This window comes from Panthera leo, chromosome A3, assembly GCF_018350215.1.
Source record: "Panthera leo isolate Ple1 chromosome A3, P.leo_Ple1_pat1.1, whole genome shotgun sequence".
Lineage (NCBI taxonomy): Eukaryota > Metazoa > Chordata > Mammalia > Carnivora > Felidae > Panthera > Panthera leo.
In genome coordinates, this window is record NC_056681.1 from 61,929,269 (window position 1) to 61,949,446 (window position 20,178).

At 37.2% G+C, this 20,178-nt stretch overlaps 1 protein-coding gene across 1 annotated transcript in view; it reads left to right on the plus strand.

Annotated features, from left to right (window-relative positions):
- Positions 1-20,178, plus strand: part of TMEM131 (transmembrane protein 131) — a 237,656-nt gene that overhangs the window by 165,453 nt on the left and 52,025 nt on the right. The window contains exons 12-18 of the mRNA XM_042932060.1: positions 9,835-9,943; positions 13,134-13,242; positions 14,052-14,205; positions 14,299-14,469; positions 15,547-15,657; positions 15,753-15,887; positions 20,025-20,129. Of these exons, the coding sequence (XP_042787994.1) occupies positions 9,835-9,943; positions 13,134-13,242; positions 14,052-14,205; positions 14,299-14,469; positions 15,547-15,657; positions 15,753-15,887; positions 20,025-20,129 (894 nt within the window). The remainder of the gene's footprint in view (positions 1-9,834; positions 9,944-13,133; positions 13,243-14,051; positions 14,206-14,298; positions 14,470-15,546; positions 15,658-15,752; positions 15,888-20,024; positions 20,130-20,178) is intronic.

Consider the following 20,178-nt stretch of genomic DNA (forward strand, 5'->3'; position numbering starts at 1 on the left):
TATATATTCTTTGTTTTTAAACGTATGACCACCTTAAAACTAATTAAACTCTTCCTCTAAAGGATTCTGTTCTTTGGTGGCCTAATGACACTTTGGTTCTAACTGTGATGTGAGAAACCTGTTCTGCCTCTAACCACCAAATATCAAAGATGAGAAGGAAAGTAGGTGATCTTCCCCAAGCTAAGTCTGAATCAAAGTTCCTGAGGTTCTTGTTGAGGCAGAATCATACAAGAGGCTTGTGGATTCTGATAAACCCTAGGATGTATGCCATGTGCAAAGAAAAACAAGTTATAAAGATTCCATCAGGTTTGGTTGTTAGACTTAAGGTATGGGTAAATGAAAAGGAAAAAAGGTTCAGATGAATTGGGAAGGGAAATAATAAAGCAAAGAGATATGGTAGGTAACATTAGAATGCTATTAACATCTGTCAAAGGTACCCCTTCCACCTGGCAGCTATTATAGTATACTAAATAGCAAACTATAAACTGAGGTCATCTCTTCCCCTCACACATGCACATAGAACAAGTGATTTTTATGTCTTACAGTGGAATTGAGGAGCCAGTACACAATTTGAGGGGAAAAAAGTAAAAGAGAGCTATCTGGATTTTGCTTTGGCCCACAACCTCACCTTCTGGTGAAGTCCACAAGATACATACATAGGGAATAATGGAAAAAGAAAGCAGTACATTTTTATTATAATGTGTGCTGATTCAGAAGCCTAAATTCAGAGAACTCTGATAAAATGATATAGATCAAAGGGGCATGAGACTTAAGGGAACTTTGTCCATCCAGGGCCAAACCCAGAGTTTACTGCCAACTGGTGGAGTAGACCAAAGAGAGAAGAGTTTATAAACCCTAAATGAGGGAGCAAGATTGGGTAACCATATTTTAAATTTTTTTTTAATGTTTTTATTTATTTTTGAGACAGAGAGAGACAGAGCATGAGCAGGGGAGGGGCAGAGAGAGAGGGAGACACAGAATCTGAAGCAGGCTCCAGGCTCTGAGCTGTCAGCACAGGGCCTGACGCAGGGCTTGAACTCCTTGAATGTGAGATCATGACCTGAGCTGAAGTCAGACGCTTAACCAGTTGAGCCACCCAGGCACCCCAAGGGGGTAACCATATTTTAATGCACAGTGACTGTGCTCATGAGTGGGATCACATTCTGGGTGGTGTCTTGCTGTCTGACCTAGTATTTCTTCCTGCTAGGTAGAAGAACTGGGGGAATGGGTTTTGTAGAATGCTTCCCCACTATGCAGTGGGTTGAAACTGTCCCACTTGGAGTTCCTGCCTGTCCACTCTTGGCAGCCTGAGAGCAGGCTGAGAGCAGTTGCCTGGGTCTGCCGTGATACATACCTACACCCCTCAAGGATCCTCAAGGGTTGGGACCCCACTGCAGGTGATAAGGAACAGCTCTTTTGACCTGGCCACCCTGATACCATTGAAACAAAACACAAAGGCAGTGAGCAGCAGCATTATGTCCCTTGTTTTTGTTATTTTTCTTCCTTGATAGCAACAAAGGTCCCTTAGTCCATGTATTTTTATATGCTTGCTTTCAAAAATATATTCATTTTTTTATTTAGTGACTTTGTTTTTTTTAATTCAGTTTTTTGAAAGATTGTCATCAAAGTCTCTATGGAATGAAATTGTCAGCATGTTCTCCGGTAGTGACCTTTTACATAAGAAAGTATTACAGTGAACATTCCTGTGTATAATTTCTTTTTAATTCCTATTTATAGCAATAATTAATTACACTTTTCAAAAAATACATAATGGTGATTGTTGCTATATTAAGTGATTAGTGATTGGTTTTGGCTCTTTATAGTGAAATTTTCACAAATCTATAGAAAAATAAGCAAAATAAGGACAGTATAAATGTTTCTAAAAATATGAGTTACATGTATGTTAATGCAAACACCCTTTCTAAACAAGGACTGTTCTGCAATAATATGCTTTGTTTTCTTTGTTTGATGTTAAAATATCAGTTATTTTATAAAGGTAGTAGATAGCTGTTTTGCTAGTGTTGTGGTTTCCAATAGAATGAGTTGGAAAGTATTCTCTCCTTTTGGGGCAAGAATTTGTGAAGGATTGTCGTTAACTCTTCTTTAAATGTTTGGTAGAATTCACCAATGAAGTCCACTGGGCCTGGACTTTTATTTGTGGGAGGTTTTAGAATTCAATCTCTTTAGGCCTATTCAGATTTCTATTTCTTCTTGGTCGGTTTCAGTGACTTATGACTTTTCTAGGAGTGTTTTCATTGCATCTCAGTGTTCTAATTGGATGGCATACCACTGTTCATAGTGTTCTCTTCTAATACTTTTCTTTTTTCCCTGTGAAGTAGATGGTAACATCCCATTTATCATTCTTGATTATAATTAATTTAGTCTTCTCTATATTTGAAAAGTATTTTGAGTCAGTCAAGCTAAAGGTTTGTCAATTTTGTTGATCTTTTCAAATAACTAATGTATGGTTTTATTAATTTTCTCTATTTTTCTTTGTTTGCCATTAAAACATCCTTTTATTTGATGAATCAAGTAGATAGCAGGAGACTCCCTTTGTTCCCCTGCCACTATCATCCTCACATTTGCAAACTAAAAAATTAGAAAACCTCTGTTAGTCTTCCCTCCCCAACCATAAACACATACACACACATTTTAGGTTTTACCAGTCAATGAAATGCAAAGGCCTTCTTATCACTGCTCTGTGTTAACATTTTAAAATCGTTCTTTACACCAAGAATTGTGATTCTTTTTGTTCAAAAGTCTCGAGGTTAATTTATCTGACTTTCCTCCATAATAGAGTGTAATTCCTTCTGCTAGATATTTCAGATTGCTTTGGCTCCAGCCTACTTTTATCTTCTTTGAACTTTTTTTTTTTTTTTTTTTATTTATTCTTTGAACTTTTTGATACTGATTTCTTTTGTAGCCCAATTGACCACATAGAGCACCTGTACTGTATACATGGTAATGTAGGCAGCACTCATCCCAGTTCTTTTTCTCTCCAAAGCTCAAGTGTTTTCTCCACTGAGAAATCATCTGGTTGCATAGCTTCTTGGTGACACGTTCAGAGATACCTCTTTAGCTGTGGACGGCAGTTCATTTGCCTGTGGGGCAGACACTGGCTGTTGTTGATGGATCACCCTGCTGTTGCCTCAGTTTGAGATGTCAGATAATTTTTATTTTAGTGTGTTCTCCATGCTGTTTGCCCGTGAGTGGTTTCTTCCATCTGTAGGATGCCTTGCACCAAGCAGGGTCGTTAATGAGAACTTTCATGTCAGGCAGACTTCAGGCCTGCAGTCACTTCCCCAAATGTGAGAATTTAGAGATTTGATGGCAAAGTACCTTTACATAGCCCAAACAATCTTCTCTATTTTTTTTTTTTTTACATACAATGAATGGACCAAAACAAATGTCTTTTACAGTAAACATTTTCTTTAAAAGTGAAATTATTATCAATCTTAAGAATATGAATGAAAGGCACCTGGGTGGCTCAGTTGGTTAAATGTCCAACTTTTGATATCAGATCAGGTCACAATCTCATGGTTCATGAGATCAAGCCCATGTAGGGTTCTCTGCTGACAGCCTGGAGCCTGTTTTGGATTCTGCGTCTCCCTCTCTCTGCTCCTCCCCCACTTGCATTGTCTGTCTGTCTGTCTCTCTCTCTCAAAAATAAATAAATAAACATTTTAAAAAATTATTTAAAAAAAATGAATTAAAAAATACTGTTGTATTCAGTTCAATTATAACAGAATTAAAGAGGCAGTTTTAGGATACATTATAAGTGAACATTTTTGTTGTTACTATGGGTTATGCACTATCTAGTTTCTTTACATAGATTACCTTATTCAATTCAACAGTCCTATAAAGTACACAGGTTCTAGTTTTCCAAATAAGGGAAATGAATCAGCTTTTTAAATTTTTTTTTTAACGTTTATTTATTTTTGAGACAATGACAGACAGAGCATGAACGGGGGAGGGTCAAAGAGAGAGGGAGACACAGAATCTGAAACAGGCTCCAGGCTCTGAGCAGTCAGCACAGAGCCCGACGCGGGGCTCGAACTCACGGGACCGCGAGATCGTGACCTGAGCCGAAGTCGGATGCTTAACCGACTGAGCCACCCAGGCGCCCCTGAATCAGCTTTTTTTAAAAGTGACTTCTTCAACCATAAAAACTCAAAAGTTACTTGAAGGTATATTAGTATATAATGACACCATTAAGTCTTTATAAATATATCATTTTAATTTCATATTCAGTATTTCTACTAAAAATCTTTTAATCTATAATATATGTCTGTATATCTGCATTTGTAGCTACGTATGTATATATTTTTCCTAATATCCAGAGCCTACACTCTGCCAGTGTTTTGTTAGTTTCTTCTTACTTCCTCATTCATTATTCCATTTAATGGGCGTCAACTATATGCCAGCTTCTGTGCGAGGTGTGTGAGAACATAGCAGTAAATCAGATAGCCAAGGTTCCTGCCCCTATTGAGCTCACTTTTTAGCTGTGAGACTGATGACAGACAGGTATGCAACAAAATTGTAAATCAAACCAAGTTCTAACAAAGAAAGAAACAGAATAGAATGTAAGTGAGGGAGGGAGATGGTTAGACAGGGTTGTCTCAGAGAAGCTGACATTTGAGGTAATAAATGAAGAGTAAGAAGTTGGCACCCCTAAGAAAGCTAGCTGACAAGTATTACCATCAAAGGGAACAGTGATTGCAAAGGCCTGAGGCAGAAACAACTTTGGATGTCCTGGGAAAGAAAGGAGGGTTGAACATAAAGGGAGGGCCAGAGGGTTGATCCTGGTTTTCTGGGCTCTCGGAGGTGTTTAGATTTTATTATAAGTGCAACAGCAAATTACAGAATTTTAAGCAAGGGAGAGACATCATCTAATTAATGTGTTATAAAGGTCATAGTAGCTAGTTTGTGGAGAATTCACTGCAGGAAGTTAGGAGTCCATTGCAGTGGTCCACTTGAGAGGTAATGTTAGCTTAGACTTCTTATCTTATCAGCCAGGAAACAAACCCATCTACCATGGAAACTGAGTTATAAGAGAGCTTCCTAAGGTTTTTTCCTGTATCTTGCTACATAATATGCCATACTTAGAGACTGACATATTTTTATAAATGTCCCACCTCTGTCCATTTCACAAATATATAATATCTTTAGGATGACCTAGGCATTGCCAGAAGCTGGAGGGTTGTTGTTTTTTTTTTTAATTCCCCTTAAAGGAATTCAGAGTTTCTTCATCTTTCTAGATATGGGACTCCTGAGGCAAGCATCTGAAAATAAACAGTTCTCACCTGTTAATGGACAAGATACTCAGGTTCAAGCCTGTCTGACTTTGATTGTCTGTAATGCAACTTTGAGAATATGGTTTTTCTTCAACACTTAAAAAACATTAATGCAGTATAAATGATGGAATAAATTTGCTTTGAGATATCTTAAAAGGAACATTTGCATGAAGTTTCCTTACTAATTGATGAATAAGAATGACAGATATACTTTAATTTTACCAGTGTAAACTTGATATGAGCTTTAATAAATTTGTGTATCCGTTGTTAGAAATACAATTGTTACATACTGGAAGATTATTTTCCTTTTCAAATGTTTTTCTAAATAGTTTAGAATGTGCTGGGCCTTTGAATCTCACTTGAGAGTTACTGAACATTAGTTGGGTATGAATATCGTGAGAAAAGGCTAGAACTATATTTAGAATATGTGCAAGCTGCCTTTCCCGGGAATCTTGCCATATTTTTTTCTACTTCTCCATTATCTTTAGTATGCAACTGTTAGTAACTGATTCTAAAATAGATTGTTAGTGTAAATATGCTTAATACAAGTTAATGATTTTGTATTATTTTTCATTTAAGGCCACCAGAATAGGGAAAAAAAAAAAAAAAAACCAGAATGAGCCACTACTTAAATGTTTTGTTTGTTTAGCTTTGTTTTTGATTCCTTGGAAAATGGATTTTTCCATTTTGTTGGGCTTTTTTTAATAATAAGTGAACAGTTCAGATCATTTGTATAAAACTTGAGTCAGTGGGGCCCCTGGGTGTCTCAGTTGGTTAAGCATCCAACTTTGAGTCAGGTAATGATCTCCGGGTTCATGAGTTTGAGCCCCGCATCGGGCTCGCTGCTCTCAGCACAGAGCCCACTTCAGATCCTCTGTCCCCATGTCTCTTTCTCTGCCCCTCCCCCACTCATGTGCACACTTTCCCTCTCTCTCTCTCTCTCCTTCTCAAAAATAAATAAAACATTAAAAAAGTGAGTCAATTGAATGTTTGCTTACTATTGGTGCAATAAAGAGAGAAGGAGAGAGTTAATAATACTGAACATAAAAATTTTCTTCTAGGGGCATCTGGGTGGCTCAGTTGGTTAAGCATCCTGCTTCTACTCAGGTCATGATCTCACAGTTTGTGAGTTCAAGCCCCGCATTGGGCTCCATGCTGACAGCTCAGAGCCTGGAGCCTGCTTCAGATTCTGTGTCTCCCTCTCTCTCTCTGCCCCTGCCCTGCGCTTGCTCTCTCTCCCTCTCTTTCTCTCTCTCTCTCTCTCTCTCTCTCAAAAATAACTTTAAAAAAAAAGGAAAACAATTAAAAAAATTTTTTCCTCTGGTAAGGAAAATCTTAGAGTAATATGTTACATGTGAGAAAAACATTTTTCATCAAGTACTCTAAGCTCCTACTATTTACAGTGACTGTTTTAAATAAATAAATAGTTTTATTTAGCTATTTCTGTTATGGTGTCGTGCAGGCTAATAGCACTCAAAAGGTGTCGTCGTCATTACTAATGAACTGCTACTTGCAGTCTTTAAGCGTGTTTGAAAATGGTCAAGATTCCATTCCTACTCTGACACATTCAGTAGAGCATGTGGAAGTCCTCTGCAAACTACAGTGCTTTATACGATCATCTCTCTAACAAATCTTGACCTCAGGGTAAAAGTGCTCATTTGAAAAAAGAACAAAATTAATACAACCACCAAATTTTGTAAATAGATGGAATCTTAGAAAATACCTAATCTAATCCCCTAGTGTTTTACAGGCAGGAAAAATAACGCCCAGAGTAGATGGGCAGCTTACTCAAACTGACACTTCTAGTTAAATACTTAATATCTTTTTTGTTGCATAAATTCATCAAATGGGATTGTCACATACACTTCTGTACTGCTTTCCTTTCCTTTAGAAGAAGTATTAGTGTAGGTATGTAATATATGAAACCTTCCCGTTTTATAGTCAAACTGCTTTGTTTTATTGTTAAAAATCACACACACACACACATACACACACTCTTTAAGGGATGAAGAGATTTGTATTTTAAATGATTGCTACTAATCGCAAGCGTACTGATAATAAATATATCAATATGAACAAATCCACTTGCAGCCCCAGTTAGAGATTCCAAAGCAAATGAGAAGTTCAGAAGAAAGATAAAAGAGTTAAAATACCAAAAGACCCTGAGGCCAAGAGCTCAGGCTATTAAGATTTCCAGCTCAGAAAACTGCAGAACCATCCTTAGGGTCATCATTCCAGGCCCAGTAAAGACTAACGAGCAGTGAGGAGGGAGACGCCCCACCATCTGGTAGTAAAAGCAGTGTCTGTAATCTTTATGTGTAACCAACTTTCTTCCCTGTGATAGCACACCAGTGCAAAAGGAGCAGTTTTTCTTCATACTCTCTCAGGTGCTTCTTGTACCTTCATTCCACCTTTGTAGTCAGATTCCACCTTTACGGATGTACTGAAGGGTGGGTAGGGAGACAGGGAAGAACTTGGTGACTTGCAGGGACCTGACTGCACCCATGTTAGCAGGCGTGTGCCTGGTGGGTGTCACAGAAAAGAACTGTGTTCTTTCTATGGGAAGCATCAGGCTTTGACAAGTTTATAAAGCCCCTGAAAAATCAGCAAAAAACTCCAGAAACATTTTGAGACCAAAGTAAGATTCTAAATGAATTCTTTTTTTGAGAGAGAGAGAAAGAGATAGAGCACATGAGGTGGAAAGGGGCAGAGAGAGAGAATCTTAAGCAGGCTCCGCAGGGCTTGATCCCATGGTTGTGAGAGTGTGACCTGAGCCTAAATCAAGAGTTGGACCCTTAACTGACTGAGCCACCCAGGTGCCCCCTAATTGAATTCTAAAGGAAGAGTATTGATCAAGATTTGTGTACAATACCATGACTTCATTAATACATGTTTAAGCACTAGGATGCCAGTAAAGGGCCCAGGCCCTGAACCAAGTCAGGACATCTGGTTTCCAGTCCCGCCTTTTGATGCCTAGCTACTGAAACATCACTCCATATTGCAAGGTTCTCTTCATCTGTAAAACAGGGAAGGAGATGGGGATCTTTAAGGTTCCTTCCAATGAAAAATGCTTTGTGTCAGTAAGGTAATAAAAAAGTAACTCACCTTAAACTGTATTTATTTTTCTAGTTTGCTCCAAAAGTGCAAGCTTTTATGGTATTTGTTATTATAGATTTAGTTGTTGAATAGAAAAATCTTATTTTTTAGTTTAAACTGTTCTGACCTCTCCAAGCTACACAGCCCTTCAGTCCACTGCTCAGTCCCACAGCTGGGAGTACAGCCTTGCCTGGTAACAGTGGCATGCCTCACTTACACAGCCATGCCCTAGGGAGGTAGAGAAAGTCCCATTAGAAGTGGGATCTGCAAGGGGCACCTGGGTAGCTCAGTCGGTTGAGTGCCCAACTTCAGCTCAGGTCATGATCTCGTGGTTTGTGGGTTTGAGCCCCACATCGGGCTCTGTGCTGACAGCTCAGAGCCTGGAGCCTGCTTCAGATTCTGTGTCTCCCTCTCTCTCTGCCCTCCCCCACTCATGCTCTGTCTCTCTTTCAAAAGTAAGTAAACATTAGGGGCGCCTGAGCAGCTCAGTTGGTTAAGTGTCTGACTTTGGCTCAGGTCATGATCTCATGGTTTGTGAGTTCGAGCCCTGCATCAGGCCCTGTGCTGACAGCTCGGAGCCTGGAGCCTGCTTCGGATTCTGTGTCTTCCTCTCTGTCTGCCCGCTGCCCCCCCCCCCCCCAGCTTGCACTCTGTCTCTCTCTCTCAAAAGTAAATAAACATTGAAACAATTTTTTTAAGTAAGTAAGTAATAAATAAATAAATAAATAAATACTTTTAAAAAGTAAGTAAATATTAAAAGAAGAGGAAGAGGAAGAAGAGGGATCTGCAAAAATACCGTGGCAGAGGAGTACTGGCTCCCAAATTCACATAATTCTTCATTTTCAGGATGTTATTCAACATAGTCAGGATGTTACATTTGGTATGGTGGAGTTCTTTAAGAGGGACCCTATCAAAATCTTCGTGTCTCCTTTTCTCATATATGACTCATTATACCTTTTTTTTCCTGTTTTATGTGTTCATACCTAGTGTATGGTACTAGTTTGTCTCTAGATTTTTACACTCACTTACTGATCTTAAACTCTTCCTATGGCCATCATTTTATTGCATGAAGATATTCTGATGAAATTAATGTGATGTTGTGCCAGTTTGACCTATTCTATTGATTTGTTGATAGAGCACACATGTGCCAGCAGGGCAGAGGGAGAGGGAGCTAGAACCTTAAGCAGGCTCCATACCCAGCATGAGCCCGTCGTGGGACTCAGTCCCGTCACTGTGAGATCATGACCTGAGCCAAAATCAAGAGTCGGACACTCAACCAACTGAGCCCTCAGAATAGGCTCCCCTGGCCTATTCTGTTTAAAGGGAGCGCATAAAGTTAAACTTCCATTTTTTTATTCTGCTGCATGTTTCCAGTACACTCTCCAGTGTAATGTAACTGAACCATGAGACTAAAATAATGATACATATTTTTTTCTGTTTGCAGAGTGTTCGACCTACACCACAAAATGACGCTATAACGGTACACTTTAAACCAATTACGTTAAAAGCTTCAGAAAGTAAATATACCAAGGTTGCAAGTATTAGTTTTGATGGTAAGTATTCGGCTTTCACTCTCTAATGGGGTGATCTTATTTTGATAAACTAGAAGACATCTGTACTGACATCTTCATATAGAAACCCTGACCATTTTACAGTCAGATTTTGTATTACTGCTTAGGTTGGTTTATCTTATAAACCATCACAAATTCTTATTTGATTGCTTCATGAAAGAAAATGCAGCTTCATAAAGTGAAATTAGTATTAGCAAATACATTAGGATTGGATTAAATTTTTGTAATCTGGGCTTTCACATATATACCTAGTGAATATATAGTATTTAAGGTATTTACCTTAATTATGAAGTCATTATTTTTTGTAATTGAGTGATAATGTATTTGAGTTTCAGAAGCATGTTTGAGAATAGAAATAAAATATTCCCTGTAACAGTTTCCTATATTGGCTTTTTAAACAGGGAAGACAGCTCTGCCTACCTAAAATAATAGCCTTTATGATAGCATTGTCAAATTAGATTACTATGATTTCAAACATATATATTGTATATTTTGATATTTGAAATGTTAACCCAGACTTTAACCTATCTTAATAGCATGTTTTTATCCAGCTTTATCCCCTATACTAGAACATTTATTGAATTTGCGGTCACAAAAATTTTTAAATAGTGATTTGATAGCTGCTTAACTATGTATGTAATTACATTTAATAAGAACTGAAATCCAAATGGGGCTTTTCTCATAAGGGCCCTTGCAGAGTGAGGAGCCCTGAAGCTTATACTTTGGCTTTATCATGGAGCCACCTCTGCTCGTAGCCCACATTTCACACCTACACTCCTCATCACAAGAGAGCATTTGATCACTGTGATCTACCGAGTATAGCAGAATACTGGAAGACTCTGCACAGTGTTTGTGAGGGCATCTGTGCTTACTCCTTGCACTTGAGGGCTCTGGGGAGGATCGGGAGCAGTGCACAATCTGGGTGCCAAGCTTTAGTGTTCATCCCATGAGCTCAGAGAAAACTCCCAGAGAAATCAAGATTAAGGGGCACCTAGCTGGTTCATTCAGTGGGGCATGCAACTCTTGATCTCAGGGTCATGAGTTTGAGCCCCATACTGGACATAGCACTTACTTAAAATAAATAAATAAAATGTTCAAAAAAGTTTTTTTTTAAGAAATCACGACTAAATATGTGGCATACTTTCATAACCCAGCTATCAAGAAGTAGTACTGCAGAAGGTTTTGATGCCACAGTTATTTCCAGATCTTTGGTAAATTATCTTCTCTGTTGCTGGGATACCACAGTCATGTCCACCAGTATTAGCATCAGCAAGTACATTGTCTTCTCTTACTAAGAAGAGCGGCCAATAGTAATTCCTGACCCTAAGAACGTTTAGGATCCATCCTTCTCATAAATCCAAGCAGTGGGGGAGTGTTCACCAGGAACAGTTGTTCTATGTAGTTCTCCCACACTGTTCTTCTCCAGCTCCTGAGTTGACAACCCAGTGCAGTATTTCCCTTCTTGATATAAATGAATGTCAATAATGTTGGTTCTCCTGAGATCATAGATGCTAAAATAGTATTTCTTAAATTATGTAAAATTTAATATAAAGGAAAAGCATCTTTTAAAAGTAAATGATTCGTTTCTTAAAAGTGGTTTTTAGGGGTGTCTGGGTGGCTCAGTCAGTTAAGAGTCCAACTTTGGCTCAGGTCATGATCTCGTGGTTTGTGAGTTCGAGCCCTGTGTTGGGCTGTGTGCTGACAGCTCGGAGCCTGGATCCTGCTTTGAATTCTGTGTCTCCCTCTCTCTCTGCCCCTCCCCTGCTCATACTCTGTCTCTCTCTGTCTCTCAAAAATGTTAAAAAAAAAAAAAGTGGTTTCTATTACCATGGGAATGGTGTCACTTTCTCCCTCCCCTTCCATCCTCCCATCCATAGTAGGAATATTGTACAGCCTCCTAAAATAATAAACCTAGTAATAGCCATATAACAAGCAGAAAGAAATGAGGTTTAATGGGAGGCATTTTTTTAAGTTTATTTTTTTATTTTGAGAGAGAGAATGTGTGCACACGTGGAAAAGAGAGAGAATCCCAAGCAGGCTCTGCACTGTTATGTGGAGCAGACGGAGCCTGAGGTGGGGCTCAGTCCTCTGAACCGCGAGATCATGACCTGAGCCGAAATCAAGAGTTGGACGCTTAACTGACTGAGTTACCCAGGCACCCCTTCTTATCTGGGGGGGAAAGGGGGGCAGAGGGGGAGTTTTTAAAATCTGAAATCACTGTCTATACATAGCCACATACTAGATGTCATACCCTTTTTGTTGTTGTGTTGTTGTTGTTTGTGCTAAAGTTGGATTACACACATTTGCAGAACTAACTGGAAGTGTTCCTGAAGTACCTTAAGTAGGATAAAGATAAACAGCTTCTTTATTTGCTTTGAAAAGAACATCTAATGGGTACCCAGAATGGATCCAACTGAATCTATTTCTGTAATTCCAGATGGATTTATTCACAACTGCTACAAAATGTAAAGATTTTACGTCATCTGTAAGGGCAATATGATGGCAGGGAGAGTCTTATACTATGAGTTCGGGTAGGCTAATACACAACACCGGATGCTTCTTGCACCATGCTACTTTCTTGGTGTTTATAACAAGACTCTGGCCATACAAGGAATGTTATTTCTTAATACAGCTGTAAACCAGGGGTTCTCCATGGGGGCCAGTTTTGCCTCCTAGGCCAGGGGACATTTGTCAGTGTCCACAGACATTTTTGGTTGTCATATCTGGGGGCTGCTACTGCTATCTAACAGGCAGAGGCCTGGATGCCACCAAGCATCCTACAAAGCACAGCACAGCCCCTGCACCCCAGAAAGAACTAACCTGGCCTACAACGTTACTAGTGCCCAGGTTGAGAAGCCCTGGTGTGAGGAAAGTCATGGCTCATGGCTCCAGGGAAATAGCTCAAATACAGTTGTTTTCCTCCTGAATTGTGTTCACTTGTTAATTCCTTATCTGTTTAATCCCATTACTGGAAAATTAAAATATTTTTCTTCTTTTGGATAAAAAGTGTGATAATGTTATGTAAAATGTAAAAGTCTCCTCTTTGCCAATCTGAAACTTCAGCTTTGTTTTTAAGATTTTGTCAGCTTACATCAAGTCACTCTCATCCTGCTCTGTATATAAACTCTGATAGCAAAAGGTGACAGAGATTATTTTTTATGCTTCCTTTTAGCATCAAAGGCAAAAAAACCGTCTCAGTTTTCTGGGAAAATAACTGTTAAGGCAAAGGAAAAGAGTTATTCTAAACTTGAAATACCATATCAAGCAGAAGTTTTAGATGGGTGAGTTTCTCTTTAAAGTAAGCTTTCTAAGTTTTCACTAATCAGTAAATTTTGTTTTCCTACTCATTGACCCTAGCAAAAGTAGTATCCAAATTCACATAAACTCCATGGAATTGTTGAAAAGAACAACTTCCACTGTAAAGGAGAAAAATCTCCTGTTTAACTTTTTAGAAGAAAAAGGTAAATAGGATGATATAATGTGGGCTTAAATAAAGTCTTAATGATTCAGTAATACAATAGAAAAATGAATCTATGATTTTTAAATAATATTCAAATCATTGAAGCTGTTTCTGTAATTCCTTCTGTAACATACAGTCAGTTGTGGCTTGTTATTAAGGTATATTGTCACTTGAAACAAAATCATTTGTATTCCTTAATAAACTTATAAACAGTCTTCTAGAATTACAGCTTTTTATAAATGGGCAGTAAAATATGTAGTTCATTTTCTGATTATACTTGAAATAATAATAGTTCAATATCCCTCTTGGTAGGGACTCATTTTAACAAAGCTGGTTGCAATAAAATGATGAACATGATTTTTCTTAAGTAGCTTAAAACTTTTTCTGTTAATACGTCCTTGATTTTATTTGACTTCATATAATTCAATAGAGAATAATTTTTTATATTACATGTCAATATTTTGTAAGCTAAGTTTTGTTTTAAATCATGTGCAATCTCTAAAATATTTATAGTTATACTTCTCCAGTTATGTCCTTAATGCTTAATGTAAAGTTATTAAAAACAGAAGAACTTAGATTTTAAATTAACACATGGAGGTAAAAATGATTTGTTTATGTTTTTTCAAATAGTTATTTGGGATTTGATCACGCTGCAACATTATTTCACATCCGAGACAGTCCTGCTGATCCTGTGGAAAGGCCAATTTACCTTACGAACACTTTCAGCTTTGCAATCCTCATTCATGATGTATTGCTACCAGAAGAAGCCAAAACAATGTTTAAAGTATGTCTGGGAACATCCATACTTTTGATTTTACTAATCTATCAACTAGATGATGCTGACACATTGTTCTTTTTCTCTCCCCTCACTTCCTAGGTTCACAACTTCAGCAAACCAGTCTTAATTCTTCCAAATGAATCAGGATACATTTTTACTCTGTTTTTTATGCCATCCACATCATCCATGCACATAGATAACAATATTTTACTTATTACCAATGCTTCTAAATTTCATTTACCTGTGCGGGTATATACAGGATTTTTAGATGTAAGTATGTTACCTACCTTTAAAATTTTAACTCTACCCATCTTTTGTGTGTTCAGCTATTATTAGGCAATCATTTTGTACAGGTACATACTTAAATTTTGCCAGTTTCTGAGCTCTACAAGTTGGTGTCATCCCTCCTCAGTCAGTGCTTTTCAGATAACTGGTTTTCATCCTTCCCAGCGGCCATCTCTTATCATGTCACAGTTGAATCCTTCCCTTACAGCTTGTACTTAGATCTTTCCCACATTGTGCTTTCTCTTGGTTTTGCTTTTAAACTGTTACAATCATGGGGAAAGTAAAAACAAACTAAGTAGGAGAAAATAATAAGCAGAAAAAAACAATACTACAGGGAGGGTGAAGAGGAAAGTATTTAAGGAAGAGATGACTCAAACTAGGAAATACAAGGTGAAGAAGAGAGTCAAATAATAAAGGTGAAAGTAAGGTGGTAAAGACACACAGTTGGGAATGGTAGGAAAGAGTAAAGGTCTTTCTAATACAGAAAATAAGCCAGAGGAAAAAAAATCCAAACTAAGCTGTCCTTAGGATAATCAATGAAAGAACTTTAGATGAGAAATAAAACTGATAAGAAAGATATAAAAGCTAAAAAGAAAATGAGAACATATAAAGATGTAATTCTCCAAAAAGCCAACATCAATAAGAATTTCAGAGCTGGGGATAATTACAGAATTATCCCACTTCTTCATTTGTTTTGCTTGAATAATTATATATCATGGCTGCTCTCATGAATGCATAATGTTTCCTGAGACCAAGGATTTTTTGCCTCATCCTCTAGGGCTCCACTTAACCTTCCCTAGTACTTTATCTTCCTATTTCTTTTATGTGCCTTTAGAGAAGCAATATTATTCCATAGAGACTATGAATGTTTTCATTTCTGATTACTCAAAATATTTCATTGTACAGAATGCTTAATTATATTTTATATATGTGTATATTTGTGTTTATTGACATAAAATAATAGAAACCTTAGGATATCTTCATATAGCTACTTTCTCTTGATAACATTCTTTTATGTAAATGTGATTGTATATTTAATCTAGTTCTTTCATATCTTTTCAGTACTTTGTATTACCCCCTAAAATAGAGGAACGTTTCATAGATTTTGGCATATTGAGTGCTACAGAAGCAAGTAACATTTTATTTGCAATTATAAACAGCAATCCAATTGAGGTAAAAAAATATATATATGTTTTTATTCTAAATCACATTTAAGGATTTTATGCTAGTGCTGCAATAATCACTTTCATATCTTTCTCTTTTTTAAGTTGGCCATAAAAAGTTGGCACATCATAGGAGACGGCTTATCGATAGAACTTGTAGCTTCTGAAAAAGGCAATAGAACTACAATAATTTCAAGCCTTCCGGAATTAGAAAAATCCTCTTTATCAGACCAGTCGTCAGTAAGTAAATTTTCTTATTGTTGCCTTAAACTTAGATGTATGTCTAAACCCCAAGTAAAAAACTATTCCTACAACACATATTTCAGTTAATATTTTTGTGAGATTCATAGTAACATTTGTTATTTGATATTAAAAGGTTCTTGTGGGTAATCTACTTCAACCCCTCCTTTTATATTGAGGGCACTTGAAGCCCAAAGGAGTAAGTTCTGCCTTGTCATAAAAAGTTCTGTAACAAAACTTAAATAATCTCTTTGTAACACAAGTGTCATTATAAGAGAAATCCCCATAGGTACTAAACTAACCCTGTGTTCATTGAATTTACTTGGCCAAAAAGATGGCCCTGCACACTGGCAGAAAGTGTTTTCGATTATACAGAATATTTGTGGCCAGTTTTCTGTACTGATGAGAAGAGAGTATCAGTGAAGCAAACACTGTTTGATCCCTTTCTAGATCTGCCCTTGTACTTCTACTCTGTTGTATAAATAGGTACATTTGGTCATAAAGGAGCATGAAACAGAGATAACAGATATATTAGTCAAAGCCCTTTCCACTACTGAAAGTGGAACTTGGAGTTTATACCTACTCAGAACAGAACTAGTAGAGTCACCTTGTGTGAGGAGGAGCTTAACATATCATCCATTAAGCTAAGGATAGAACTTTTTGTGGCAGTTTTAACAAAAGAAAGGTAAAATGTCCTTACGCACAGAGATGGTTGACAAATAGGCTTCCATGGAATGCCATAGGCTATAAAAATTGATTTAAACAGTTTATACTAGAAGGATCCCCAAAAATAGTTATTTTGGAGAGCAGTTTGGCAATATATACCACTCCTGGGAATTTTTCCTGTGGAAATACTTTGAAGAAGTAAAAGCTGAGAGAATGGAGATGTTTATAGTAACATTACTAATAATTCAAATACTTGGGAACAGTCCAGTACATAAAGTAAATCATGATTTTATGATTGAATATGAAGTAAATAAAAATTTGATGATTGTGTGTAGAAGCTTGGAAGAGGATTTATGAAAAGGGGGAAAACAGTACTGACATATATTCTAATTGCAACTATGTAGCATTCAAGCTACATAATCAGATATTTGTGAATAGTGGTAATTTATGGCTGTGTATATTTCAGTAACTTATAGTGTATTAAATTTGATTCAAAAATAAAGCCTCCTTTTAAAACAAAGATATGTCCATGAGAAGTAATATTTGTCACTGCAAATGAGATTTTATTTTTAATAGAAATAGAATGCTGAAAACATAATAATTAGGCCAGCCATTAATGTATTCCTTTCAACAGTAAAGAGTCAAATCATGTGTATATCTGCTCCCACGTGGTTGAGTTTTCTGTTTCCTAGTAAGACATTATAAACCCAATAATTCTAGAAATCTGGATCATTTCCTAACAATAAATAGCATATGTTAACACATACTATTTAAATTTGAGAGGTCCATTTAACAACAGAAAGCCTGTTTGACAATTTAGGGTTTTAGAATTAGCTTTTATATGAAACTCTAAATTTAAAAACAAGGGACAAAAAGATGAGATCATTGTTATGAACTCTTAAAATAGGAAGTTGTAGTGAGTTGCCAACTTCAAAATAGCAACTCCACAAAATGATTTTTTTAAGCTTACAGTGCCTAAACTTTCAACTGTTTTCCCAAAACCCAAAGCTATGAACTAAATTAGCATCCTGTTCTGTATGAAACACACATTGCCAACAAGTCCATGACCTTCAGACCTGTGTTCTGATTTGGGCAGCAGGAGTCATGATGAAAGTGTTAGAATTGCACAAAACCAACACAGAAAATGCTTCTAAAAAAGGAGAAAGCGAGTCTGTTTGGTGTGTCGACATTTGTTATTTTAAGGTAAATGTGAATTCTAGATAAAATATAACTACTAATAATTGAAGTACAGCTTCACAAACTGAATTACTTACTTGCCATTGGGAATCTCACAATTAAAGAGAGTGTGGAAAGAATGACACTGGACCACTGTCACACACCACTCACAAAAACTGACTCAAACCAGATGAAAGACTTAAATTTAAGACCTGAACCCATAAAGCCCCTAGAAGAAAACATAAGGGTAAGTCCCTTGACATCAGTCTTGGTGATGATTTTTTTGGATCTGACTGCAAAAGCAAAGGCAACGAAAGCAAAAATAAACTGTTGGGACTACATCCAACTAAAAAGCTTCTGCGTAGCAAAAGAAGCCATCAATAAAAGGAAAAGACAGTGTACTGAATGGGAGAAGATATTTGCAAAACATGTTTCCAATAAGGAGTTAATATCCACAGTATGTAAAACAACTCATACCACTCAACAGCAAAAACATGAGCAGTCTGATTTTTAAATGGGCAGAGGATTTAAATAGTCATTTCTCCAAAGAAGATATCCAGATGGCCAACAGACACATGAAAAAGATGTTCAACATCAGCCATCATCGGGGAAATGCAAATCAAAACCACAATGAGATGCCACCTCACACCTGCCAGAATGGCTGTCAGAAAACAAGAAATTACTAGTGTTGTCAAGGATGTGGAGAAAAGGGAACCTTCATCTGTTGGTAGATACAGCCACTGTAGAAAATTGTATGAGGTTCCTCAAACAATTAAAAATGGAACTACCATATGATCCAGTAACTCTACTTCTGGATATTTATCTGAAGAAGACGAAAACACTAATTTAGAAAGATATATGCACCTGCATGTTTATTGAGCATTATTTACAGTAGCCAAGATATGAAAATAACCTAAGTGACCATCAATGGTTGAATAAAGAAGATGTGGGGGCGCCTGGGTGGCGCAGTCGGTTAAGCGTCCGACTTCAGCCAGGTCACGATCTCGCGGTCCGTGAGTTCGAGCCCCGCGTCAGGCTCTGGGCTGATGGCTCGGAGCCTGGAGCCTGTTTCCGATTCTGTGTCTCCCTCTCTCTCTGCCCCTCCCCCGTTCATGCTCTGTGTCTCTCTGTCTCAAAAATAAATAAAACGTTAAATTTAAAAAAAAAAAAAAAAAAAAAAAAAAAAAAAGAAGATGTGGTTGATACGCAAACACACACACACACACACACACACACACAGGGATATTAGTCATAAAAAAGAATGGAATCTTGCCATCTGCAGCAACATGGATGGACCTTGAGGGCATTATGTTAAATGGAAGAAGTTGGACAGAGAAAGAGAAATACTATATGAGTTCACTTAGATGTAAAATATAAAAGAATAAAACAAACCAAGCTCATAGGTAGAACAGATTGGTGATTGCTGCAGGTAGGGGGTGGGGGTGGCAAACTAAGTGAAGGGGGTAAAAATCTACAAACTTCCAGTTAAAAATCATGGGGATATAATGTATAGCATGGTAACTATAATTAGTAATACTGTATTGTGTATGTGGAAGTTGTTAAGAGAGTAATCTTAAAAGTTCTCATCTCAAGAAAAATAAATTTTTAATTATGTGTGGTGATGGATAGTGACTGGATTTATTGTGATCATTTCATAATGTATACAAGTATTGAATCATTATGTTGTATACCTGAAACTGATACAACGTTATATGTTAACTATACTTCAGGTAAAAAGAGGTAAATGCCAGAAACATCAGCAAATAGCTTGAGAAAACAGATAAAATTTCCATACTTCTTTCAAATTTTTATTAACTCTTCTTTCTTTCCATTATATTTGACACTTTCGTATGACGCAATAATCTCAGTTGCTTTGAAGGCATGATTATTAATGTGACAGTTAAATTCAGAACTTGAAACAGAACCAACTTTGTACTTGTGCCCTAAAATAGCTGAAGGATTGGTGGAAAGCTGTGTCCCTTTGCTCCAGCTCTCACCCTCTTTGTCTGTGCGGGTATAGGTGTGATGTGTGAGGACCATACCCCTTTCCATCTTGGTAGATGGGAATCAGATTGTTCCTCAGGAAGCCAGTTTTCTTGGTGGCCCATGGAATAAGTATCAAAGGATGGACATTATTTTGAGATATTTGTACAAGATGGTGTGGCAATTCACTGTCATACACTAGACATACATAAGAATTCAGAAATCACTTCATCACAATAGCTCTCTTTACCATTTTAATAGGAAACTTGAGCTAGCAAGGCTAATGAATGATGTCATTTCTACTACATACAGGTAATATTAGCTTCAGGCTATTTTGCAGTGTTCAGAGTCAAACTTACTGCAAAAAAACTGGAAGGGATTCATGATGGAGCCATACAGATCACCACAGACTATGAGGTAAGACTATGGGGATTCATGTCAATGAGGTATTTCTGATTTAGTCCTT